We start from the raw sequence: 27,434 nt of genomic DNA on the forward strand, positions 1-27,434 counted from the left end.
GCCTTTATTATAAATTCCACATGTATTTGGTTCTATTTCTGGACCCATATTATTTTTCATGTACCATTACCATACTGTTTTGTTTCTGCTTCAAGGTTTCAATGTATATTTACTGTCTTAATAGTTTAATAGGTTTACAACATCTCTATTTTTATTTTCAAGTTTTCTGATCTTATGTGCATGCTGTAATTTAAAATTTTTAGTTTTCATAAAATTTTTTTTTGCTTTTCTGGTACTTTAGGGTCCACTAAATACTATTTAAACCCATGTAGATGGAATTTAAAGTTTTTTCTTTTAGTTCTTACCATTTATCTAGCAGTTTTAGACATAGGATGGAGCTGTACTTTAGTCCTTCCTATGAGAGATGTAGAAATATATATCTAGGAAAATGGCCCAGGAATATGTATAGGTGAATTTGGAACTGAATTTCTGATCTCCCTTTCTCTGCTTTGTAGTTTACTTAATTGTATTCATCGTCATTGTCTATTTCTGTCCTATAGAATGTTAGCTTCCTAAAGGCTGGAATCAATACTTCTGATGATTTTAACTTTAAAATAAATTTTCATCTCTGATAAAGCTACTTGACTTTTATTACTCGTTTTTTTTAAATTTTCTTAGCGATTCTTGTTTATTTTTCCGTATAAAGTTTAGAATCAGCTTGTTTATTCCTTACTGTTATTTTCACAGGATCATATTAAATATATAGATTCGTTTAGGTAGATATCATATATGTTTATGGTATGCCTTTTATGTCATTTTGGCCTGTATCCTAAATATCTTTTGATAATTTTGTTAAAGTTTAGTTAGGTATGTCATTTAATGTTTCTGAGATTTCCCCACCTGCCAGATGAAAGGGCACAGATTATATCATCAGGGCGTTTAACATTGGGGGGGGTGGTATGACTCTCCAGGAATCTCCATGAATTATCCAAAATTATATGCAGAATAATGTGTATGTGTATAATTTGTTGCAAAATAATGTGTAATGTGTGTAGTAAGTTGAGAATGGCATGTTCTTGCCCAAGAACATCTGTAGGGGAGCTTATTATCTCACATACTTTTCAAATTCTTGAAAAATTTGGTTTCATTATTTGAATTGACCTCTCCTTGCCCTCTTTCTCCCCACCGAATATCAGTAACTTGCAAAGAGAGCACCAGAACCGCCCCCCCTTTTGTTTCCTCTCTCCTCTACTTCTCCCACAGTCCAGGAAGTTTGCTTTTAGTCATTTAAATTTGATTTCAGAAGAATCATAAGGAGAGTTTCTGGGGGGTAATGTTGTGTTTCTTGATCTTGAATTGGCGTTGGCGTTTACGTGAGTATGTTCATTTAGTGATATTTTGTTGAGTTGCGTACTTACCTTTTAGGCAATTTTTTATCAGTGTGCTTCAGTGAAAAATTTTAAAAAGATGATGTCAAACAAAATATAGAGAAGTCATTTTGTCTACTATTTTTGTAGTTCTATTTGATCATTCTATTATTGCTGTAACATCCTTCCCCACTAAGGACTATTTAACCTTCTTAATCTTGCAAATCTGTTGGGTTCCTTGAAGAAAGTTATCTGTGACCTCTGAACTGCTAATGTGAATGTATTACTTCCTGCCTCATTTTTAATTTGGAGCTATACCAGTTGTCTAGAAAGCCCTTCTCTTGTTCATTTGGGGAGAGATTGTTAATACATGTTTATATGCAGTTTCATTTGTCAGGTCTTTTGACTGATTTTACTGGTGTCTTTTGGTTAGCTTACTTGACTTATTGGTTCTACCTGTAGGCTTAGTCATTGCTGATGAAGTGACATGAATTTTAGGATCAATTTAGGTGTTCTAAATGAAGTAAATTTCTTGATAGTTGAATTGGTACAATCTAAACACACAAAGTAAAAATAGCAAACTTTCTCCCTTAACTCTCCCAGAGCTTTGCATGTCTAGCCTACCTTCTTCATGTCATTTTGGCCTGTAGCCTAAATATCACCTCTTCAGAAAGACCTTCCCTGACAAACCCAATCTAAAGGAGTCTCATGGATACTTTTTATATATGGTGCTGTCAAATACTTTTTCTTTTCTTTTTTTTTTGAGACAGGATCTTACCCTGTCACCCAGAATGGAGTACAATGGGACGATCTCTACTGCAACCTCCTGCGCCCAGGTTCAAGTGATCCTCCTACGTCAGCCTCCTGAGTAGCTGGGATTACAGGTGCACACCACCACATCTGGCTAATGTTTGTATTTTTTGTAGGGATGGGGTTTTGCAGTGTTGCCCAGGCTAGAAATAATTTTGTAGAATTTATTACTATCAGATATTTCCATATTTATTTTCTTGTTTCTCTCTTTCCTCCTCCCTCAGAAAGTTAGCTGCATGAGGACAAGGCCTCTATATTCCCAGGGCCCAGGTTCCAGGCATGTAGTAGCTCTTCAAAAAAAATTTGAACAACTGGGATTATTAAATGGGTCTGAGATTATTATTTAATTGGATGCCCTTAAAATAATTTTGCTGGCTAGGCGCAGTGGCTCACGCCTGTAATCCCAGCACTTTGGGAGGCCAAGGCAGGCAGATCACTTGAGGTCAGGAGTTCGAGACCAGCCTGGCCAACATGGCGAAACCCTGTCTGTACTAAAAATACAAAAAAAAAAGCCGGCACGGTGGCTCACGCCTGTAATCCTAGCACTTTGGGAGGCCGAGGCAGGTGGATCATGAGGTCAGGACATCGAGACCATCCTGGCTAACACAGTGAAACGCTGTCTCTACTAAAAAAAGTACAAAAAAATTAGCTGGGTGTGGTGGTGGGTGCCTGTAGTTCCAGCTACTTGGGAGGCTAAGGCAGGAGAATGGCATGAACCCAGGAGCCGGAGCTTGCAGTGAAACAAGATTGCGCCACTGCACTCCAGCCTGGGCGACAGTGCGAGACTCTGTCTCAAAAAAACCCAAGAAAACAAACAAAAAAAATTAGCTAGGCATCATGGCACACGCCTGTAATTCTAGCTACTCCAGACACTGTAGCAGGAGAATCGCTTGAACCCGGGAGGCTGAGGTTGCGGTGAGCCGAGATCATGCCATGGCACTCCAGCCTGGGCAACACAGTGAGATTTTGTCTCAAAAAAAAAAAAAATTTCTTTTTTGTTCTGTTAATTAATTCTTTGTTCCAGCAAGTCTTTTTCTAGGACTTGATGAAATGTTAATAGTAACTTTAAAAAAGATTTTTTAAAGAGACAGGGTCATGCTATATTGCCCAAGCTGGTCATGAATTCCTGGGCTCAGGCAATCTTCCTGCCTCAAACTGAGTATTATCAAGTCTTTATTGAGCATCTGCTATGTTAAATGGTCAGTCCCCCACACCATGCTCAGCCTGAATTACAAAAACCAGTATTGTTCGTCAGCCTTACAGTATGTTACATCCACATTGGACAGTTCTGCCGTACTCAAACTAGTTGCCAGAGTATGATTTTTTTTTTTTAAATTTTTTGACCATTAAGTTTTTAATCTCCAGTCTTCTAATACACTTCTGTAACCTCAGTCTCGAAATTACTTAGACCATTCTTACTGTTCCTTTGGCTTAGCTACTTCATACTGTGTTCAGATTTTTCTTTACTCAGTTGCTCTTTGGAATTGGTTTCTTTCCTGCACAAAGTGTCTAAGGAGAGCTTTCTGTGCTTTCTAATCCTTTCTCTTTCTGCTTTCCAGCTGTCAATTCTTTTAGTACATCCTTCAGTTTTGTGCCCAATTATGTTTTCCTATTCTTCTCTCCTGGCTTTCGTTTCATCCATTTTCTGTCCTTCACATTTATGCTTGCAGGCTTCTTAATTAAGTTGTCTTAGATCACAGCTAGCTCTTTAATCTGTCACACAGGCCAGGTTCTCCTTTATCTTTAAAAGCTTTTACAAAGGCAGGACACGGTGGCTCACGCCTGTAATCCCAACACTTTGGGAGGCCAAGGCAGGTGGATCACGTGAGGTCAGGAGTTTGAGACCAGCCTGGCCAACATGGCGAAACCCCATCTCTACTAAAAATACAAAAAATTAGATGGGTGTGGTGGCGGGCACCTGTAGTCTCAGCTCCTTGGGAGGCTGATGCAGGAGAATTGCTTGAACCTGGGAGGCGGGGGTTGCAGTGAGCCGGTATTGTGCCACTGCACTCCAGCGTGGGCAACAGAGTGAGACTGTGTCTCAAAGAAAAGAAAAAAGAAAAAAAAGCTTTTATGTGAATATAGCTTTTAAAAAGGGTACTTGATTTCTCCAACCTGGGCAACAGAGTTGAGACTGTGTCTCCAAAAAAAAAAAAAAAAAAAAAAAAAGCTTTTATGGAAATATAGCTTTAAAAAAGTGTACTTGATTTTATTTAGATATTGTGTGTCCCAGCTGGAAGAAGTTTTTCGTTGTTGTTGTTGTTTTTTCTTTTGAGATGAAGCCTTGCTCTGTCATCCAGGCTGGAGTGCAGTGGCGAGATCTCAGCTCACTGCGACCTCCGCCTCCTGAGTTCAAGCGATTCTCTACCTCAGCTTCCTGAATAGCTGGGATTACAGGTGTATGCCACCATGTCTGGCTAATTTTTGTAATTTTAGTGCAGACGGGGTTTCACCATGTTGGCCAGGCTGGTCTTGAACTCCTGATCTCAAGTCAGTCGCCCACCTCGGCCTCCCAAAGTGCTGGGATTACAGGTGTGAGCAAATGTGCCTGGACTGGAAGAAGTTCTTAAATTCGTTTTTTCTTTTAAATCAAGGTTTGAACCTTAAGGTGTGATGCTTCCTACCCTTTATCATAATATGGCAGATATGGAAAATAGTATTTGGATGGGACACAGAGGCAACTGAGGAGGCTGCTCAGGCTCTGCCTGTGTGTCTGCCTTGAGGACCAAGGAAAATCCGTCTCTCTGCTCTGTCATCTGCTGACCTAACAATTAAAAGCCCTACCTTAAGGGTAGATAGACTTCAGCAGAGTGTGAACATGCTAACTTTTATTTTGCATTTATGTATGTATTTTCTTAAGAGTTGTAACTTTCATTAGATTCTCAAAAGGGTCCTTGAAGCAAAAAAGAATACCAATGATGTTTTAAATTGTGGAACTAAAACCAAATATATGGCATAACTTATTTTTTGTTTTGGGCTTAAATTTTTCCTTTTGATTACAAGGTTGTATATATGTTTGTTATATAAAATTCAAACATTATAGGTAGAATTAACATTGTAAGTGAAAGTATAACATATCATACTCTCAGTTAATTTCTGCAAAGTTTGGTATATATTTCTGAAAATATTTTTCTTCTTATATATATTAACGTTTCTTTCCCCTTCTCTAAAATTGTATTTATAGAAGAGATTAAATGTATATACTTCTATACAATTCATTTCTCACTTCATTTATCTTAGATATAATTATACTTTAGCACTTATTATTCCACCTCATTTTTGTAAAAATCAAAGTATGTTATGGATCTGCCATAGTTTGTTTTACTTTTCTTCTATGATTAAATGCATGCATTTTAAACTTTTTTATATTCTAAATGCAGGTATAATGAACATCTTTGTAAGTATATTTCAGAGTATTTCTGTATAATAAATTCATAGAAATAGAAATGCTAAGCTTGTGTTATGAACATTTAAAATTTTAATGGATATGGTCAAGTGCCAACAAAAACTCGACCTGTTTACACTTCATGTGTACAACAAAAATTTCTGAACATGCTTTCAATGAATTAGTAAAGTGAATCTTTCCTGATCTGCAAGATGAAAAACTTTTTACATTATGAAAATTTCCAAACATATGCAAAAACAGGGCGTTGAACCTTCCTGTGCTAATCATGCAGACTCAACATTTTTAAAGATTTTAGCCACATTCGCTTCAACTGCTCTTTTTTCCCTTTCTCGGAAGTATTTTAAAACAAGTCCCCCAAATCATGTTATTTTACACAGACATGCTTCAGCATTCATCTTTAAAGAGTAGGGAATTTTTTTTTCTTTTTAAGATTTTTAGTTTTTTAGTATAGAAAATTTAAAACATATATAAAAGCAGTCAGCACAATGAGCCTAACTAGTAGGATCTTTTTATTAGGGGAAAAATCCCTTGTTGTCATTTTTGACTGAAAGACAAATTTAAATTACAGTCTTTTAAATGAATTCCTTAAACATCAGAAGAGAGTACTTCATTGACTTCGATATCGATCCATATTCTGTTTCATGAACATAGCATAATGAAACCTCATTTATCTCTCAGTTTCAACAAGTAGCAATTCAGAGCTGCTCTTGGTATACTCCCATCTACTTCCCTTTATCTCACCAGATTATTTTGAAGGTCCCATATATTAGAGCATTTCATCTGTAAGTCCCTATCTCTGTCTAAAAGACAGGGAATTTACTTTTTTTTATTTTTTATTTTTATTTAAGACACAGTCTTATTCTGTTATCCAGGCTGGAGTGAAGTGGCGCATGATCTCAGCTCACTGCAGTCTCCACCTCCTGGGTTCAAGTGATTCTTGTGCACACCACCACGCCTGTCTAAGTTTTGTGTTTTTAGTAGAAACAGGGCTTTGCTGTATTGGCCAGGCTGGTCTTGAACTCCTGACATCAAGTGATCTGCCTGCCTTGGCCTCCCAAAGTACTGGGATTACAGGCATGAGCCACTGCACCCAGCCAGGAATTCACTTTTTAGTGATAATCACAGTGCTGTTATTGTCACACCCACATAAAATAATTCCTGTATCATCAAATAAACATGAACATTTTCTTGTATAACCACAATTGCATTATCACACTAATAAAATCAACTGTAATGAACTAGTACCCAGTTTATAATAAGATTCCCCCAGAAAGGAATTTCCTTTGTGAAAGACTAAAAAATGCCTTCCAAAAATTCCTTTCAGAGTCGGTGTGTTAGAATTGGTTTACATATTGCATGTGCTTATTGGGTGTCTCAAGCCTCTTTTTAACCTAGAGTAGCCCTCATACCCCTTTATTCCCCTCTGTCACTGACAGGTTACAGAAACTGGGTCAGTTGTACTGTATAATGTCTCACATTCTCCATTTGTCTATTTACTTTTTTGTGGTGTCATTTAACATGTTCCTTTATCTCTCATACTTCTTGTAAATGAATGTTAGTTCTGGAGACATGGTGTCATTCAAGTTCAATTTGTTTGATAAGAACATTTCATAAATGGTGTTGTGTGCTTTACTCACATCACAGTGTCTCTGCTTTTTTGTTTTGTTTTGTTTTGTTTTTAAACCTCTGATGATACTAAGATTGATTTTTTTTTTTTTTTTTTTTTTGAGATGGAGTCTTGCTCTGTCACCCAGGCTTGAGTGCAGTGGCACGATCTTGGCTCACTGCAACCTCTGCCTCCCAGGTTCAAGTGATTCTCCTGCCTCAGCCTCCTGAGTAGCTAGGACTACAGGCGTGTGCCACCATGCCCAGCTAATTTTTTGGATTTTTTAGTAGAGACAGGGCTTCACCATGTTGGCCAGGCTGGTCTCGAACTCCTGACCTCAAGCAGTCCACTTGCCTCAGCCTCCTAAAGTGTTGGGATTACGGGTGTGAGCCACCTCGCCCAGCAGATTGATAAGGATGTGATAGTTAGATCTTTTTCTTATTTAACCACAGTATTGTTACCACACCTAATAAAATTAACTATAATGAACCAAAGAACTGTAATGAACTGTAAGTAACTGTAATGAAAATTTCCCCTCAAGCTTTCCTCTAATGGCTCCATTGCATAAGTCAGTTATTTCACTAGATACCACAAAATGGTTTCTCCAGTTATTCATTTTTTGTTTTAATAAAATTCATTGCTTTATTAGAGAAAACTGGAACATCTTTCCATTTGTTTATTGGCTCTTTGGTACTTGTTTTGTGAATTGTTCATGACCTTGCTTGATTTTTCTATTGAATTGTTTTATTTTTCTTATCCATTTTTGAGTGTTTGTAGTCATAGATATTAATCTTTTATCTCATTTATATATTATAAATATTTTTTCCAGTTTGTTACTGTCTTCTGTGTAGAAACTTTTGATTTGCATAGTCAGTTTCTTTTCTTTCTTTTGTGGCTTTTGGTTTTAAGTCTTAACTTAGGCTTTCTATATTCTCAGATAATGTAGGAAAATACTTAATTATCTTCCAGGCTCCATTGCTTACATTCGATTTTTAATGTATATGGAATATATTTTGTATATAGTATAAGATAGGAATCAAATTTGCTTCCTGCATTTAAATAATAGTAAATTTTGTCCTAACGTAGTTTATTAAGTCTTCTTCCCACCATATTGATTTGAGATGTCACATTCATCACAAATTTGTATATTCTTTTTCTGGACTTCATTGTTGTTCATTTTAAATTATTTAAGTTTTTTTTGGTAGACTGGATCTTGGTATGTCACCTAGGCTGGTTTTGAACTCCTGGCCTCACGTGATCCTTCTGCCTTGGCCTCCCAGCATGCTGGGATTACAGGCATGAGCCACCATGCCTGGCCCATTGTGGTCCATTGATGTTGGCACATTACCACAGAATTTTAATTAAAATAATTTTGTACTGTGCTTTAAGGTCTAGTTCATTACCATTAACCTTTTTTTTTTTTTAGGCTTTAATAGTATTTTTCACAAATACGCTTTTCCATTTGAACTTTAGAATTAGTTTGTGATTAATTCCATTGGGATGTAAATCTAATGGCATTAAGTCTGGGGGAAACTGTCTTTAATTATTATTATTATTATTATTATTATTATTATCATTTTGAGACAGAGCATCACTCAGTCACCCAGGCTGGAGTGCAGTCACATGGTCTTGGCTCACTGCAACCTCTGCCTCCTGGGTTCAAGCGATTCTCCTGCCTCAGCCTCCCGAGTAGCTGGGACTACAGGCACATGCCACTATGCCTGGCTAATTTTTGTGTTTTTAGTAGAGACAGCGTTTCACCCTGTTGACCAGGCTGGTCTCAAACTCCTGACCTCAGGTGATGCACCAGCTTCTGCCTCCTAGAGTGCTGAGATTACAGGCGTGAGCCACCGTGCCTGGCCAAAACTGTCTTTTAAAAAAAAAAATCAATTTTTCTGTTTAGGAATATGGTTTTTCTCTGTTCATTCAGATCTTTTATATTTTACAGCTTAAATAGCTTCTCTTCCTTTCTACTTATTTCTAGGCATTTTATATGTTTAATGTGGTAACTATATGTTTGGTCACAGAATAACTTATTTGTGATTATTTGGATATTGACTATAGAATAGTTTTCTTCAGGGTGGAGCACAGTGGCTCACAATCCCAGTACTTTGGGAAGTCAAGGCTGGAGGATTGCTAGAGGCCAAGAGTTGTACTTCAGCCTTCGCAATGTAGCAAGACCCTGTCTCTACAAAAAGTAAAAATAAAAAAAATTAGCCAGGCATAGTGGTGCATGCCTGAGGTTGAGGTGGGAGGATTGCTTGAGCTCAGGACTTCTAGGATGCATGTGGGTGGCAAAGCAAGACCCTGTCTTTAAGGGGAAAAAAAAAAAAAAGAATAGTTTACTTCATTTTTGCTCGAGCATACCAATCATACTTGAAAATGAATATAGGCCAGGCGCAGTGGCCTGTAATCCCAGTGCTTTGTGGGGCTGAGGTGGGCGGATCACCTGAGGTCAGGAGTTCAAGACCAGCCTGGCCAACCAACATGGTGAAACCCCCTCTCTACTAAAAATAAAAAAACTTAGCTGGTGAGGTGGTGCACACCTGTAGTCCCAGCTACTTGGGAGACTGAGGTGGGAGAATTGCTTGAACCTGGGAAGCAGAGGTTGCAGTGAGCCTAGATTGTGCCATTGCACTCCAGCCTGGGCAACAGACTAAGACTCCTCAAAGAGAAAAAGAAAAAGAAAAATAGAATGAATATAAACAAGATTAGAAGGAATGTATACACTTAAACATAAAAACTTTTAAAATAAACTTCAAGTTTTTGTATCACTTACCTATTCATTAATGCAATAAGTTAGAAATAGGAAAAATGTAAATGCTTTGGAAGTGATCAACTTGTACTTAATGGTTTAAAAGAGTGGAGGTCATAAAGTGGTACTTGAAAGGAATAAATTTCAGTTAAAAATGTGCTCTGTAATGAGAGTTTCTTTTTGTATTCTAGTTGGAATTTAACTATTAATAGTATGGTCTTTTCTTGGGAAAAATATACCTGAGTGCCATTTTTATATAAACACTGATTAAAATTACATTCTTTTAACCTGGTACCTTAAAAATCATAAAGAAGGATTTACTGGCCTGTATTCTATTTATGAATATTGTAAATAGAAATAATATATTTTTAACTGATTAGACATTACTGTTAATTTTTTTCTTTTTCGTATTACAGGTTTTGCAAAAGGCATCAAATTAAATCAAGTTCAAATATTCCCTGTGTCCCTAAAGACTTACTGATGATGTCTGAATTTGTTCTTCCAAGATTTATATTTTGTCTTATTCAGTACTTAAGAGAAGGCTATAATGAACCAGGTATGTTTTAATCTACTTCTTATTAGTACTCTTTTTAAATTATAAATTTACGAACTTTTAGCATTAATTATGAGGTGAATTTTTTCAGATACCATTTTTTTGCTTAACATTTAAAAAGAGATGACTATACGGACTGAATAGAAACACACTAAAGATAAATTATATAACCTTATAGATACGTTGTAGTTGACCTAGTTTCGTGCTTTCTGCTTCTGGGGTCATAAATGTTTTTGATCAAACTTATTTGAGCTTTTGCAGATGAGGAAGTAACCATTTTGTGGGGTTAATGTGACTTTATTTACAATAATATGATAAATCAGAATTGAGAATTCCTGGAAATGTTTGAATTTAACTTAGATTTTAGAAGATAAAATGTTTTATCACCTTTTTTTTTAGAGGTCTGTATATATTTTTTCTTCATGTATATTATATAGTAACTTATGATAGGGTCAAATTGCTGACTTCCAGATTACTGGTAGAATATATGGGTATGTAATCATCATGTTAATATTTAAAAGAGAAAATAAATTACAGGTGTTCTTCTTACTTTTTAAGATTTAATCACAATCTTGATTAACATACTTCAGTTAGGTAAATATTTGGATTTAGGTATCTATTAAAAGTTCTCAGTCTGACATTGTGAATTATAGATATTCATTAGTAGTATGAATCAAATTTATTAACTTTTTATGATTTTTTTACCTTTCTAATGATAACCTGCATTTCTTTTCTATAAGAGATTACATTTTGCATTATTTTTAGAGTTTTAAAATTATTTAGTACTATAAATAACTTTATATTCATTTTGAAACTGTGGCACACATTTTCATCTTCTATCTCCATCCTTAAAGTGTAGGGGTATGTTATATAATATCCTCATTTCTAAAAGTGTCTTGTTATCTTTATTGTGAGCAAACCATTATACTTCCTTATTTGTACATTTAAAACGAAAACATACAATCCTTTGTTAAGTACTTCTACTTAATAGAGAATATATCTTAAAATACAGAAAAATAAGCTGGGCATGGTGGTTCATACCTGTAATCCCAGCACTTTGGGGAGCTGAGGCAGGAGGATTGCTTGAAGCCAGGAGTTCAAGACCAGCTAGGCAACATAGAGACCCTGTCTTTGCAAACATTTTTAAAAGTTAGCTAGGTGTGGTGGTGGCACGTGCCTGTAGTCCTAGCTACTTGGGAGACTGAGGCAGGAGGATCCCTTGAGCTCAGGAGCTCAAGACTGCAGTGAGCTATGATTACATCGCTGCACTCCAGTCTGGGTGACAGAGTGAGACCCTGTGCCCCACCCCGCCCCCCAGAAAAAAAAAGAAAAGAAAAAAGAATATATAGAGAAAAATATTATTTTGATTTGGTTCCAAATTACTGTCTCTTCGGAATGAAGGAACCAGTTACTAGCTGGGTTATTGAAATAGCCTTCTGCATTATTTCTTATATACTAGTTAGCAGACTTTTTTGGGAATTTATGTTTTGTATTACAGGTGTCCTATTTTAGAAATAGAAATTATTTGTTATAAGAACCTTAAAGCTTATCATTAGTTTAATCCAAGAGTACTTCACACGAAAGTGTGTTATATTTTTGTTGACATAACAGTTGTAAAACATAGACAACATAGGTACATAGCTTTTTAATTATTTGTTATCTGAAAATATGAAGGGAAAAATGGAAGCATTTTTTATCTAAAGATGACCTGCATGAATGTAGGTTCATGGAAGTTTCTTCCTTATATTACTACCACTGCTCAGCATTAATTTCTGTCTGTGCAAAAAAAATTCTGCCTTTTTTTTTTTTTTGAGACGGAGTTTCACTCTTATTGCCCAGGCTGGAGTGCAGTGGTGTGATGTCAGCTCACTGCAACCTCCACCTCCCGGGTTCAAGTGATTCTCCTGCCTCAGCCTCCCAAATAGCTGGGATTACAGGCGCCTGCCACCACGCCTGGCTGAGTTTTTGTATTTTTAGTAGAGGTGGAGTTTTACCGTGTTGCCAAGCTGGTCTCACAAGGTGATCCACCACCTTGGCCTCCCAAAGTGCTGGGATTACAGGCGTGAGCCACCGTGCCCAGCCAAAATTCAGCTGTTTGTGTGTAGAAATTACTGTTTAAAATTAAAGAAATTAAAGAAAAGACTTGCAATAACCAATCCAAGGTAATGAAAGCTCAGAGATCTTGTGGTTTCCCAATTTCTTTCAATTCTGTTTCTCATTTATCCTATAATCCTTAGATCTGTATTAGAATTTGTTTCAGAGCCCTTGAAAACCTACAGCGAACAGTAAACATCTGTTATATTAATATATAAGTCACTGGGGAGAATATAAAGTTGGATAATATATGACATTCACTTTACACTGAGAAAGTAGGTTTTGAGATTCTGAATAAATGTTGAATGAAATGGACATCCCCTTTCCTGGGCACACAGGTTCTCCATTACCTCTTTTATAAGTGTGGTTTTATTCATTTGTTTGTTTTTGTTTTAAAAACAATTATGGTTAAGCTATAAATCTCTTTATTCATTTCCTTCCTTTTAGACCTCGGCTTCTGTAAAACCTCTCTATATTTTTCATCTTTAATATTCTTTTTCAGTTGTTGTCCAAGCTTCTTTTCTTTCTTTCCATCTCTATTTGCCTGTTTTTTGTTTTTAATAGTTATTCATGTTTATGAAAAGTTATCTTTCATTTTAGTTGCTTGCCCTTCAGCTAACATGTATCTGTATTTTTGGAATATTATAGGGGATAGGTTATTTGTTATACAGGTTTAAATTTGACATAATTTTGTCCTAATAGTCTTATACTACTCTCAATGTATTTGAATTATATCTTGTTTTATTTTAGGATGTGATCTAAACTTTTTCTTAAATATTATCTTTTTTTGAAATGATCTCATGATGACATTTATATATGTGGAAGTATAGGGCCCACAGATCGAATGCTGCTACTTTTTTTTGTTTGTTTTTGAGACACGGTATCACTCTGTCGCCCAAGCTGGAGTACAGTGGCATGATCTCGGTTCACTGCAACCTTCACCTCCAGACTTAAGCCATTCTCCCGCCTCAGACTCCTGAGTAGCTGGGACTACAGGCGCGCACCACTACACTCGGCTAATTTTTTGTATTCAGATTCTTCTTACACAAATTAAGTGCTTCATTCCTTAGGAGGTCATCTGTGTTTTTCCATCTACTTTTTTCCAAAGGACTGAATTCCTGAACAAGTCTACCCTTGCTTGGCTAGGTGCTGGGCAGATACCAATTTTCTAAACAGAGTTGTTGTATTGACTTTTTTGATTATAAAATACTATAATTTAAGCCATTGTAATTTAAAAAGAATACTGTTATTTTTAGTAAGATATTTTAAAGAAAATTACCCTTATTTGATTTTTTTTCTTTTTTTATTTTAGCAGCTGATGGACCATCAGAAAAGGACCTTAACAAGGTCCTTCAACTTTTGGAACCTCAAATTTCCTTTTTAGAAGACCTAACTAAAATGGGAGGAGCAATGCGGTCTGTTCTTACTCAGGTTTTGACAAACCAACAAAACTACAAAGATCTGACTTCTGGTGAGTAAAATGTTAGAAGAAATTTATAGTTTACATACATTACTATAATGATAAGAAATTGAGTCTTTTAGAACTTAAAGGTAAATTGTAGAATTTTCATAGAATGCTAAAGCTGGAAGTTATTTAGAGAACTTCTTGTTTTATGGATGAGGAAATTGAGCCCCAGAAAAATGAAATAGCCTGTTTAAACCTCACAATTAATTTATGTTGGAGTTGGTACTAGAACCCAGGTCTCCTAACTTTTGGTGCGACATAAGATAATTATGCTCTACCTCTCTTTTTTTTTTTTTTTGAGACGGAGTCTTGCTCTGTCACCCAGGCTGGAGTGCAGTGGCATGATCTCGGCCCACTGCAACCTCTGCCTCCTGGGTTCAAGCGATTCTCTTGCCTCAGCCTCCCAAGTAGCTGGGATTACAGGTACCCACCATCACACCGAGCTAATTTTTGTATTTTTTTAGAGACAGGGTTTTACCACGTTGGCCAGGCTGGTCTTGAGTCTTGACCTCAGGTGATCTGCCTGCCTTGGCCTCCCAAAGTGCTGGGATCACAGGTGTGGGCCACCATGCCCAGCCCTACCTCTCTTTCTTTAAACACAAGGCTGCTAAGTGATCTCCTTTCTTTAACAGTAACAACCATCATGTCTATGTTTTCACTTTTGATATTTTAAGTTTTTGGGTTGTATGGCCTAGGATTTTCTAATACACAGTTTTAAGTTCCAAAACTTGGAATTGTTGAATGGTATATTGTTACACAAAACATTTCATACGCCCTTCCCAAGCACTCTGCTTTGGATAACTGCATGCTTGGTATTACGAGAGCACAGACTGTCAAACCAAATGTGAATTCTGCTACATAATTATTATCTACCATATTAACTTTCTGACTTTCTTTACTGTAATTTTCAGGTTCCTTGAAAGCTAGGATCATGTCTTACTAATTTTTGTGCCCCACATTCCCTTGGATATTTTAGATGCTCACCTACTTTATAGATTTCGTTATTTGACTGTGTATTCTGGGATTGTTAGTGCTAAACATAAGCACAAAAATGTTATCTGAAGCTATCTTGTATTATTCATTCTAGGGCTCCCACTCCATTAGAATATTCACCTATTTATAGATATTAGTTAATGAAAAGACCATACTGAGATTTTGAATGGAATATTTTTTTCTGATTTGAAGTTTGTTTTCATTAGGTCTTGGAGAAAATGCTTGTGTAAAGAAAAGTCATGAAAAGTACCTTATAGCTTTAAAGAGCTCTGGACTTACATATCCTGAGGATAAGCTTGTATATGGTGTGCAGGAACAATCTGCTGGTACTAGTTCTCTGGCAGTTCAAGGTTTGTCTAAATATTTAATTTGAACAGTAGTAACTTTTCTGTGTTAAAAGCAAAAAAACCTCTCAAACTTTACTCATTATTGAAAAAATTATTTTGAGCCAAAACAGTATTATTCTTTTTAAGAAAAATAATAAAAGTAGTAAAAATTTAGAGGCAAAAAAGAATAGATTGACCAAAGAAGAGAATACATTTTTCTTAAATGGAATTTGATTAGCTTATTAAGGTTCTGGTTCTAACTCATGAAAAATGTACAGTTGCTATTCAAGATAGCCCAGAACTTTACTCCCTCAATATTTTAGTAAACTATGGTTTAAAACTAAAAAGAGATCCTTCTGAAACACCATTTGTAATCACTGTATTAAATCTTAGTTTTCACTGGATCATTCCTATTGAAGTATCAACGTATTTGGTCCAAACTTATTTAAGATAAATGTTGGAGGCTGGGTACGGAGGGTCATGCCTATAATCCCAGCAGTTTGGGAGGCCGAGGTGGGTGGATCACCTGAGCCTGAGGTTGGGAGTTTTGAGACCAGCCTGGCGAACATGGTGAAACCCCGTCTTTACTAAAATACAAAAATTAGCTGGGCATGGTGGCAGACGCCTGTAAACTCAGCTACTTGGGAAGCTGAGGCAGGAGAATCGCTTGAATCTGAGAAGTGGAGATTGCAGTGAGGTGAGATTGCGCCACTGTACTCCAGCCTGGGAGACAGAGCGAGACTCCCGTCTCAAAAAAAAAAAAATAAATAAATAAAAAAGATAAATGTTGGACTTTGCTAAGATAACTGTTAGAATGAAGTGTCCTAACATAACAAAACTTGGCTTTTTGATATTTGTATTTCTCAGAATAATTTGAAAATAAAGCAATATGTAGCAACTATGAAGGACAACTATTTTTCTTCTCCTCCAAAGGTTTTGTAGGTGCAACAGGAACTTTGGGACAAGTAGATTCTTCAGATGAGGTGAGATTTAAAGTTCAAAACTTTTAAAAAAGTATAATTTTATACTTTTTTATAATTTTATAATTTTATACTTTTTTATAATTTTACTTTTTTATAGTTCTAAAACTATATATATTTGTAAGCATTATGTAGTTTAAGTTTTTAATTCTATAGACAAGGACACTGAAGCCGAGAATGGCTTCTGGGAAGCCTAGATCACACAGTTACTTAGTGACAGAACAAGGTCTATAACTAGATTTTTACTTCTTCTTTATAATTCATTTTTCTTTTTCACAGTTTAAAAGTGGGTAGAAAGAGGTAGAGATTTCTCCTCAGAAGCTATCCCCAAATTTACCCATATAGTTTTCATATGTACAATGAAATTATTTTTGAAAATTTTGCTAAGTTTAGGATAATTTATTAAAAGACTATGAAATGAAACTGTTTTTCTAGTCTCATAATAAAGTTACATTTTACTTGTCAAGGATTGTTTTTAAATTATGTGCTGGGAAAAAGACCATCGATTTGAAATTTCAATTTTTATAGTTTTTATTAATAATATGAATAATAAATCATTATTATATTTCTATATTTTATTACATAATTTATAAGAGAAAAATTGCTGTTACATATATTTACTTATAATCTTGTTACTTATACAATTTAAATTTTATATTTCTAATACATTTAATTATTAAAATCTAAAAAATAAAATTACATTTAAACATATGTATCTTTTTTCTTTTGGAAATTCATTTTGAGTTGATAATATAATGTGAACTAAGCCAAATATACTCCTTTTAAAGGGATGGCTTCTGTTATGGAAGTCTTGTAATTGATTTAATACCATAAAATTTAAATTTTACAGTTTTTCCCCTCTAAAAAGGCTTTCACAAAATGTTACATTTTGTGGAGTCTCATTTCGGGTAATTTTCAAGAATTTTCATCAGATTGGAGAGGCAGTTTATTATGCTGTGTAGGAGTTTGACTCTGGAATTAGACTGCCTGGGTTTGAATTGTGGCTCCTTTACCTATTAGTAGTGTGACCTTGGGCAAATGTCTTAACTTCTTCATGTCTAAATTTCCTTATCTGTGAAATGGAGATAATAATAGTACTTATTTCATGAGAATATTATGAGGATTGAATGAGTTAATATATGTAAGCACTTAGAGCCATAGTGCCCAGCATATTGTAAACACTGTATGTGTGTTAAAGAAATAAAATGGAGTCATTAAAAAAATTATGTAAATGGTTAGCTTATAAATTTTGCTTTTGTTTTGTAACAAAATAACTTCTGAGAATCATATTGTTATAATGACAAATGGGAAAAACTTTCTGATATTTAAAATAGACTTTCAAAAAACATGTAAACATTATTATTTTAACTAAACTGTAATAATTCCATTTTGAAGATAGGGGAGGGGAATGGTGGGAGTAAGAATGCTAATTCTTCGTATGCCAAAGAAGGAAGTAATTGATAATAGACATGTAGTTTGAAACTGTTTTTCTGCTTTAAGGGCATTTTGTGGGGAGGTGAAATGGCCTTTTATTAAAAGGCGAGTTCTTGGATTAGGAGTTGAATATGAATGGATGAATGAATGGGCACTTCTTTAGCTAAAGCCACCTGGGTGGGAGTCTTCTATCTGTAGCCAGTAGGAACTTTAGACAGCTGTTGCATAATGAAATGGTTTGGGCATTGTTCAGAGCACTTTGTTAAAATAAGCATCTTGACTTGATTTAGAACAACAAAAATCTGTGGTCTTAAGTTTGTATTTATGTGGTAGGTTAGAACCATCATATTATTTTAGCATGTCTAGCATTACGTATCCAACAGGCTTGCCAACAATTTTACTTTATTTTCATGAATTGAATTTTATTTCTGGATATGTAAAAAGCTGATCTTCAACATAGATGCTTTCTCCTCTGTCTAGGAAAGAAGTAACATTCATTTTTATCTTGGCCTAAACTTTCCAGATTAGCATTTGAATTTCCCGTGGAGACTTCCATTGTACACAACTGCATTGCAACAACATTGTATTTTATGGTTGGGTGCTAGAAGGACATCCTTGTGTGTGTGTGTGTGTGTTCGTGTGTGCACGTGTGTGTATTGAGGGGCTTTTGAATCTCTTCTAGAAATAATTTCTAGGATGATATCAGATAATTTGAAATATTGCCACTTTTTTGTTCATTACTGTTGCTTCTAATCTGTCCTTTTTAGTTTTAGGTCCTCACTTCTGTTTCCCACCTCCATCCTCAAGCAGGCCCCAGTGGGGTCTGTTGTTTCTCCCTTTATGTCCATAATTTTCTCATCATTTATCTCCCACTTAAAGTGAGAATATATGGTACTTGGTTTTCTGTTCCTGCATTAGTTGGCTAAGGATGATGACCTCCTGCTTCATCCATGTTCATTCCTCTTAGATTCTGTTTCAGCAACTTCTGTGTATAGTATGCTTTATGTAACCATTTGTTCCTTAATTATGATCATGTCTCTGTGTGAATATCATGGTAAATACTTTTTGATGTCAACGACTTTAAAATACTTTATTTCAACCCCTAGTCTCTCATAATGCATTGTTTTTGTTATAGCTGAGAAGATTTACTTTTAAAGCATGTGATGTATATTTGATACATTTAAGTAGCTGAGACTCTTTGACCTTTATTTATTTGTTTATTTTTTTGAGATAGAGTCTTGCTACGTTGCCCAGGCTGGAGTGCAGTGGCGTGATCTTGGCTTACTGCAACCTCTGCCTCCTGGGTTCAAGTGATTCTCCTGCCTCAGCCTCCTGAGTAGCTGGGATTACAGGTGCCGTCCACCACTCCTGGCTAATTGTTTTTGTATTTTTAGTAGAGACGGGGTTTCACCATGTTGGCCAGGCTGGTCTTGAACACCTGACCTCAAGTGATCTGCCTGCCTGGGCCTCCCAAAGTGCTGGGATTATAGGCAGGAGCCACCGTGCCCAGCCTCTTTGACCTTTAAATCATACATTTATTAAACTTTTCATTTATTGATTTTTTTTTTTTTTTGAGATGGAGTTTCACTCTTGTCGCCCAGGCTGGAGTACAATGGTGAGATCTTGGCTCACTGCGACCTCCACCTCCTGTATTAAGCAATTCTCTTGCCTCAGCCTTCTGAGTAGCTGGGATTACAGGCATCTGCCACCATGCCTGGCTAATTTTTGTATTTTTAGTAGAGACGGGGTTTTGCCATGTTGGTCAGGCTGGTCTCGAACTTCTGACCTCAGGTGATCCACCTGCATTGGCCTACCAAAGTGCTGGGATTATAGGCGTGACCAACCTTACCTGGCCGTTGATTTAAAAAAATAATTTTTTTTTCTTTTTTAACTTTTACGTTCAGAGGTACATGTGCAGGTTTGTTATATAGGTAAACTTGTGTCACAGGGGTTTGTTGTACAGATTATTTATATTTCATCACCCAGGTACTAAGCCTCATACCCAACAGTTATTTTTTTCTGATCCTCTCTCTCCTCCCACCTTCATCTTCAAGTAGGCCTCAGTGTCTGTTGTTCCCCTCTTTGTGTCCATATTTTCTCATAGTTTATCTCCCACTTAAAGTGAGAATATGCAGTATTTGGTTTTCTGTTCCTGTGTTAGTTTGCTAAGGATGATGGCTTCCTGCTCCATCCATGTTCCTGCAGAGGCCATGATCTTGTCCTTTTTTATGGCTATGTAGTATTCCATGGTGTATATGTACCGCATTTTCTTTATGCAGTTTACCATTGATGGACATTTAGGTTGATTATATTTTTTTGTAGTCTAAAAATATTTGGCCAGGCATGGTGGCTCATGCCTGTAATCCCAGCACTTTGGGATGCTGAGGTGGGAGGATTGCTTGACCAGCCTGGGCAAGATGGTGAGACCCTGTCTCTACAAAAAAAAAATAAATAAACCAAATAAAAAAGGAAGCTTTTTTTTTTTGAGGCAGTCTCGCTCTGTCTCCCAGGCTGGAGTGCCCGGTGGCGGGATCTCAATGCTGCAAATCGCCTCAGGTTTATGCCATTCTCCTGCCTCAGCCTCGAGTAGCTGGGACTACGGCGCCATGCACCTGCGCCCGGCCTTCGGATTTTTGTATTTTTTTTTTTAGTAGAGATGGGGTTTCACTGTGTTAAGCCAGGATGGTCTCGATCTCCTGACTTTCGTCGATCTGCCGTCTCGACCTCTAGATGCTGGGATTGGCGTGAACCACGGCATCCCGGTCGCTTTTTTTTTGAGATGGGTTTCCTCTAGTTGCCTAGGCTGGAGTGCAGTGGCGCGATCTTGGCTCACCACAACCTCTGCCTCCTGGGTTCAAGCGATTCTCCTGCCTCAGCCTCCCGAGTAGCTGGGATTACAGGCGTGCACAACCACGCCTGGCTAGTTTTGTATTTTTGGTGGAGATGGGGTTTCTCCATGTTGGTCAGGTTGGTCTTGAACTCCTGACCTCAGGTGATCTGCCCACCTCGACCTCCCAAAGTGCTGGGATTACAGGTGTGAGCCACCGTGCACCGCCCCAGAAAGCTAAACTTTTTATAGTTTATATATTGATCACATTTTCCAAAGGGATAAATATGGGGTCGTTTAGGCATTTGAAAACTTAAGAATTTGAAGTAGAGTTGTTTAGCCAAAGTATCTACTGTATTTTTTTTTTTTTTTTTTTTGAGATAGGGTCTTGCTCTGTCTCTCAGGCTAGAGTGCAGTGGTACCATCATGGCTCACTGCAGTGGTGTACCATTGTGGCTCACTGCAGCGTCCACCTCCTGGGCTCAAGCAATCCTTTTACCTCAGCCTCCTGAGTAGCTGGGACTACAGGCGTGCACCACCAAGTCTGGCAAATACACACACACACGCACACACCCATATATACATATATGTGTATATATATAAAGGTTTTGCTTTATGGTTTTAAACTTATTGTCAAGTCTTGAGTTAGAAAAGTCGGCTGGGTGCGGTAATCCCATCTCTACTGAAAATACAAAAATTAGCTGGGCTTGCTGGCACATGCATGTAATCCCAGCTACTCAGGATGCTGAGACAGGATAACCCCTTGAAACCTGGGAGGCAGAGGTTTCAGAGCTGAGATCGCACCACTGCTCTTCAGCCTGGATGACAGAGTGAGACTCCGTGTCAAAAAAAAAAAAAAAAAAAAAGATAAGTCATGTGATAAAAACGAAATGAAAATTAGTGTCAAGCAATTCAAGGGTTATAAAAATATGAATGCTTGAGCTATAAAGGGACCATATAATTCATCTTGTCTTATTTATGGATGAGAAAACTGAATTCCATAGAATTAACTGATTCACTCAGGCTAGTAAATGCCATCTAGTTAGTGGTGGAGTTGAAATTGGGCACTAGTTCTTCTATCTGCTGGTGTAAGTGTTCTTTCTATAAAGTGGATAAACCATGATTGTCATTACTATTGCTATGCAGCAAATTTGCCCAAAGCTTTATGTCTTAAAATTACGATTTTATTTTGCTCACAATTTTATGACATAGGAACGTGAGAATGGCATCTGGGCAGTTCTCACTTAGGTTATCATATGTGGTTGCAGTTAGTTGTTGGCTGCAGCCGTAGTCATCTGAGGGCTTCACAATGAGATGTAGATCTAAGATGGCTCACTCACAGGGCTGATAGTTGATGCTGGCCATCCACTGGGAACTCAGCTGGTTGTTGATCAGTATGATAACGTGGTTTCTCCAGCATGGTGGTCTGAAGTTGGACATCTTACATAGTACTGACTTCTCCCAGGCCAACAGCCCAAGAGTAGAAGCTGTAGAGCCTTTTCTGAGCTAGTCTTGGAAGTTACATGGTGTCACTTCATCCTTTTTAGTTATAAAAGAGTTGCTAAAATATGTCCAGATTCAGTGGGAGGTGATATAGATCCCACCTCTTGATGGGAAGAATGTCAAAGAATTTATAAACATGTTTTAAAACTTCCATAACCAGGATATGACATTAGCCATTCTTTTCCCTGGATTCAGTTGATAATCCAATAGTGGGTAGTGATAATAGCTAAATAATGTACCAATAATTTCTTATAAATTTTCTATCTATTTTAGTGGCACTATCTCTTAGGAAAAACTACAACTGGTAAAGTCATGTCATTTTAGCCAGTAATGGCTATTACAGAGTTTTAATGAAAATCAAAGCTTTCCTTGAGTAGAATAGTTACTATTGTACATCAAGAGAATAAAAGCTTGTATTTACATTGTAAGGTATTTTGTTTTATTTTATTTTATTTTATTTTAATTTTATTTCGAGACAGAGTCTTAACTCTGTCGCCCAGGCTGGAGTGTAGTGGCGTGATCTTGGCTCACTGAACCTCTGCTTCCCGGGTTCGAGCGATTCTCCTGTCTCAGCGTCCCTAGTAGCTGGGACTACAGGTGCATGCCACCACACTCAGATAATTTTTGTATTTTTAGTAGAGATGGGGTTTTGCCATGTTAGCCAGGCTGGTCTTGAACTCCTGACCTCAGGTGATTCACCCACCTTGGCCTCCCAAAGTGCTGGGATTAGAGGTGTGAGCCACTGTGCTCAGCCTGTAAGGTATTTTGGAGAGTTGGCTTTTTTTGTTTGAGACGGTGTCTTGTGCTGTCACCCAGGCTGGAGTGCAGTGGCGCGATCTCCGCTTACTGCAAGCTCCGCCTCCCAGGTTCAGGCCATTCTCCTGCCTCAGCCTCCTAACTACAGGTGCCCGCCACCATGCCTGGCTAATTTTTTGTATCATTAGTAGAGACGGGGTTTCACCGTGTTAGCCAGGATGATCTCGATCTCCTGACGTCATGATCCGCCCTGGCCTCCCAAAGTGCTGGTATTACAGGCGTGAGCCACTGTGCCCGGCTGAGAGTTGACTTTTAACTTTGTAAACCAAAAGAAAATATACTGAAATTTTACTAGTATTCATTGTAGGTTAAAGAACAAAATATATTTTTGAATTTAATTACTAATGAGGCTATAAAACTACTGTGACTCTTCTGCTAGTCTCTTTTTTGGGTTGTATATCCTGTTTTAATCTGGTTTGTTTTTTATTTATTAATGCAAAACATTTTATTAGGACTCATGGCCTACATGGAATAAAAATTCAGTTGGTGGCTAGGCATCATAAGCAAAAACAATGTTAATTGAGTTTGTGTGATTTATTTGGAGAGAAAGATAAGAATTCCCATCAACCCCTTTAAAAATGAATATGATTATTATTTAAAATTTGCTTTTACTTTTGTTCTTAAAGTATTTTTAAACATATATTAAAATGGTCAAAATACAAGAATTAATATAGAATAGATTAAGGTGAAAATAGATGAAGGGATAAGATAGATGGAAATAGGATGATAGAGGAAGAGTACTTACATATAGATGTTCTTGAATAAATAACTATTTTATGCTATTTAAAAATAGTTTTTTTTAAAATGGCTTTTCATGTCATGTTGCGTTTTGTTTGGAACTGTAGGCACAAATGACATATTTGCTTTAGTATTTATATTTGAAATGTAATGAAGAGCTAGATGTGGCTTCAGGATTAGAATTTCTGCACATTACCTTATAGGCTCATGGGATTATTAAGCAAACCCTTTACATAATGTTATTCTTGTAATTTAAGATATTATATATAAAGGAAGATAGCATGAGAATAAGTAGACAATGACATTTTAATTACTACTGTAGAGTAGGAATTGTAACAATTAAAAGATGTTTTGGCTGGGCGAGGTAGCTCATGCCTGTAATCCCAGCACTTTGGGAGGCGGAGGCGGGTGGATCACCTGAGGTTGAGAGTTTGAGACCAACCTAACATGGAGAAACCCCATTTCTACTAAAAATACAAAATTATCCAGGCATGGTGGCGCATGCCTGTAATCCTAGCTACTCGGGAGGCTGAGGCAAGAGAATCACTTGAACCTGGGAGGCGGAGCTTGCAGTAAACTGACATTGTGCCACTGCACTCCAGCCTGGGTGACAGAAGGAGACCCTGTCTCAAAAAAAACAAGCAAAAAAAACCTGAAAAGAAAACGTTTACATTTAGCCCTCCCATCCAAAGATGATCAGTGTTTATAAATTTTGCTTGTTTACTTTTATCTTTTTTTCCTGCATACTGTTACATAATTGAGAAATAATCACTTTGCAAAATAAAATAAGTTACTGTGTAGATATACTTTGAATATTCTTGTCTTTATTCAAGACACAATCCAAGTGAACGACAGCTTTCCAAAAATAATAGCAAAAGTAGGACAATTGAAATAAAAAATCAGAGATACTTTTCATAAGTGAATAGGTAAAAGAAAAAAGGCTGGGTGTGGTGGCTGATGCCTGTAATTCCAGAACTTTGGGAGGCCGAGGCAGGCGGATCACTAGGTCAGGAGTTTGAGATCAGCCTGGCCAATATGGTGAAACCCTGTCTCTACTAAAAATACAAAAATTAGCCCCGTGTGATGGCACGCGCTGGTAGTCCCAGCAACTTGGGTGGCTGAGGCAGGAGAATCGCTTGAATCTGGGAGGCAGAGGTTGCAGTGAGCCGAGATCGGGCCACTGTACTCCAGCCTGGGCGACAGAGCAAGACTCTGTCTCAAAAAAATAAAAAATAATAAAAGAAAAAAGAAAAAAAGTTAATTTTACTTTTGGAGGCATAAGGTTTAAATTTAATTTGGTATCATAAATTACGTTATGGTGAGGGTAGGGCAGGGAATCACAAACTGTTGGTAGGAAAGGCCTTAGAAATATTTAATGTATTATTTTTCTAGTGCAGGAATTGATTTTACAACATTCCTCACAGTTGGTAGGCCTCTCCATAAACACTGCCAATCGTAGGGAGCTTACCTAGTTTATGAAGCAACTTATTCCCTTGATAGCTCTAATTATTAAAATCTTCTCAGTATTGTGTTAAATATTGTAACTTTTGCATATTTCTTGTTTTGCCCTCTAGAAAGATTTTTATTTCCATATGACACTGTTTTAAATATTTACTTTTAAATATTCTCTGTTGTGCATAGTTCTTTCTTTTCACTATCTAGTAAATTCATTTTCTTTTAAAATCTATGTCCCGATTCAGTGCCAGTGATGGGACATCTTTTGATAAGCATACCATGTCTTCATTAAGGTCCAAAGCTTTTTGTTATTTTTTTAGCAGCTATCCTAAATTTTTGACAGGAGCCACAGAGGTCAAACAGAATGCCCAGCATTTCCCCCTGGGCCCCAGCTTACAACTGACATGTTAGAACTCCCTTCTAGCGTTATACTTGTGAAGCTGATTTAAAGCAGTCTGATTATAGAGGCTTACATAAATCTTCAAGTTTCATCTTATCGTTCTAGTCTTTTAAGATCTTTGGCTTTCATTTTTATAAGGTGACATATTAAATATTCCTTCTAGCCCTGTGTAGTCTGTATTAATATTCTTTGAGTATTGTTGTAACCAGCTTTGAATTTACCTGACTTCTTTTTATGAAGCTCACATTTTTTTCATCTGTCTAGAAAATCCATCAAAAAAAGAAAGGTTAATTTAGGTTGAGAAACCATCTGTAGATTTAGCAGATTGGGAGTTTGAATCTGTTTTTCTTGGATTTTTTTGTCTCATGTCTTCTTGTTTCTTTTCCAAAACGGTTTGGACCTGTGTCCATATTTTGTGCCTGAAACACATGTAGCAATAGTGACTACTTTCCTGCTCAGGGACTATTTAAGGTCTGAAAAGTTCCTGAGGGCTGTACAAATGCTGTCTGGGTTGAGATTGTATTTGATTTATTTCCTCTCGTCAGTTGGATCATCATCTTCTCTTAGGGTCCTGTACTGCTTCCTCAGGTACAAATGAACCTCAGCTCCACATCATGAATTTGGAGGAATGGGAAATTGTGGTTATGATAACTGTTTCGTTTTCATTTTCCTTAATGCTTGAATTCCCCACTGTTGGGAGTTATTTCTGTTTGTTAACAGTATTGTACTTTCTAAAAATAAAAATATAAAACTTATAACTGATAATATAGTAATCTATTACTGTTGGAGCAAGTAGTATTGGAAATCAGACTTGTATTTTAAAAAGATGTTTATTAACTTAAAACTGCAATCCATATTTATTGTTGAATAAATAGAAAATAAATATTAACAAAAAGATATTACCTAAATCTCTATCACTTAGTGGTGACTAACTGTAAACATCTGACATTCTTTATTTTTAAAATTTTTTCTTGTTCTTTCTCTTTTTTTTTTGAGATGGAGTTTCACTCTTGTTGCCCAGGCTGGAGTGCAATGGCACAATCTCAGCTCACTGCAACTTACCCCTCCCGGGTTCAAGCTATTCTCCTGTCTCAGCTTCCCGAGTAGTGGGGATTACAGGCATGTGCCACCACACCCAGCTAATTTTGTATTTTTAGTAGAGATGGGGTTTCTCCATATTGTTCAGGCTGGTCTCAAACTCCCGACCTCAGGTGATCTGCCCGCCTTGGCCTCCCAAAGTGCTGGGATTACAGGCAGGAGCCACTGCGCCCGGCAATTTTTTCTTTTTCTTTTTCATCTGTGTTATGACTTTATTTATTTATTTACTTACTTATTTTTGAAATGGAGTCTCGTTCTGTCGCCCAGGCTGGAGTGCAGTGGTGTGATCTCGGCTCACTGCAACCTCTGCCTCCCAGGTTCAAGCAATTCTCCAGCCGCAGCCTCCTGAGTAGCCAGGATTATAGGTGCCTGCCACTACGCCCAGCTAATTTTTGTATTTTTAGTACAGACGGGGTTTCAACATACTGGTTGGGCTGATCTCGAACTCCTTACCTCAGGTGATCCACCCGCCTCAGCCTCTCAAAGTGCTGGGATTGCAGGCGTGAGCCACTGCGCACAGTCCTGTATTATGACTTTATAATGTCTGACATTCTAATAGATTTTATGTATGTTGTATTTTAATGGTTTCATGCTGTATATATTTCTGTATTACTTGCTTTTCTCATTAATGACAGTTTTGAACATCTATAAGAAGGAATATACTAACAGATTTTATTTGTGAATATTATCAATACTTAAGTAATTTCATACTGCATATGCTATTTTAAATAGCATGCTTTTCTCATTTATAATAATAGTTTTTGAACATCTGGTCACAATGAATATAGAGCTCCAGCATTGTTTTTCTTTATATGGTACAGTTGTGCTTTTATTTTATGTTATGTTATGTTATGTTATTTTTTTGAGA

General features: G+C 36.8%; 1 protein-coding gene across 12 annotated transcripts in view; it reads left to right on the top strand.

Annotated features, from left to right (window-relative positions):
* The window catches only part of UBR3 (ubiquitin protein ligase E3 component n-recognin 3), a 263,282-nt gene that overhangs the window by 36,756 nt on the left and 199,092 nt on the right, over positions 1–27,434 (top strand). For 10 of the 12 annotated variants that reach the window (XR_004176549.1, XM_031651339.1, XM_031651341.1 and 7 more), the window contains exons 2-5: positions 10,301–10,440; positions 13,844–14,002; positions 15,196–15,339; positions 16,249–16,298. Coding sequence is in view for 11 of the 12 variants with exons in the window: in XM_031651339.1 (XP_031507199.1) it covers positions 10,301–10,440; positions 13,844–14,002; positions 15,196–15,339; positions 16,249–16,298 (493 nt within the window). In the remaining variant the exon portion in view is untranslated. The remainder of the gene's footprint in view (positions 1–10,300; positions 10,441–13,843; positions 14,003–15,195; positions 15,340–16,248; positions 16,299–27,434) is intronic. The other 2 variants (XM_031651340.1, XM_031651349.1) reach the window with 1 other exon arrangement.

This window comes from Papio anubis, chromosome 10 (genome assembly GCF_008728515.1).
Source record: "Papio anubis isolate 15944 chromosome 10, Panubis1.0, whole genome shotgun sequence".
NCBI classification, from domain to species: domain Eukaryota; kingdom Metazoa; phylum Chordata; class Mammalia; order Primates; family Cercopithecidae; genus Papio; species Papio anubis.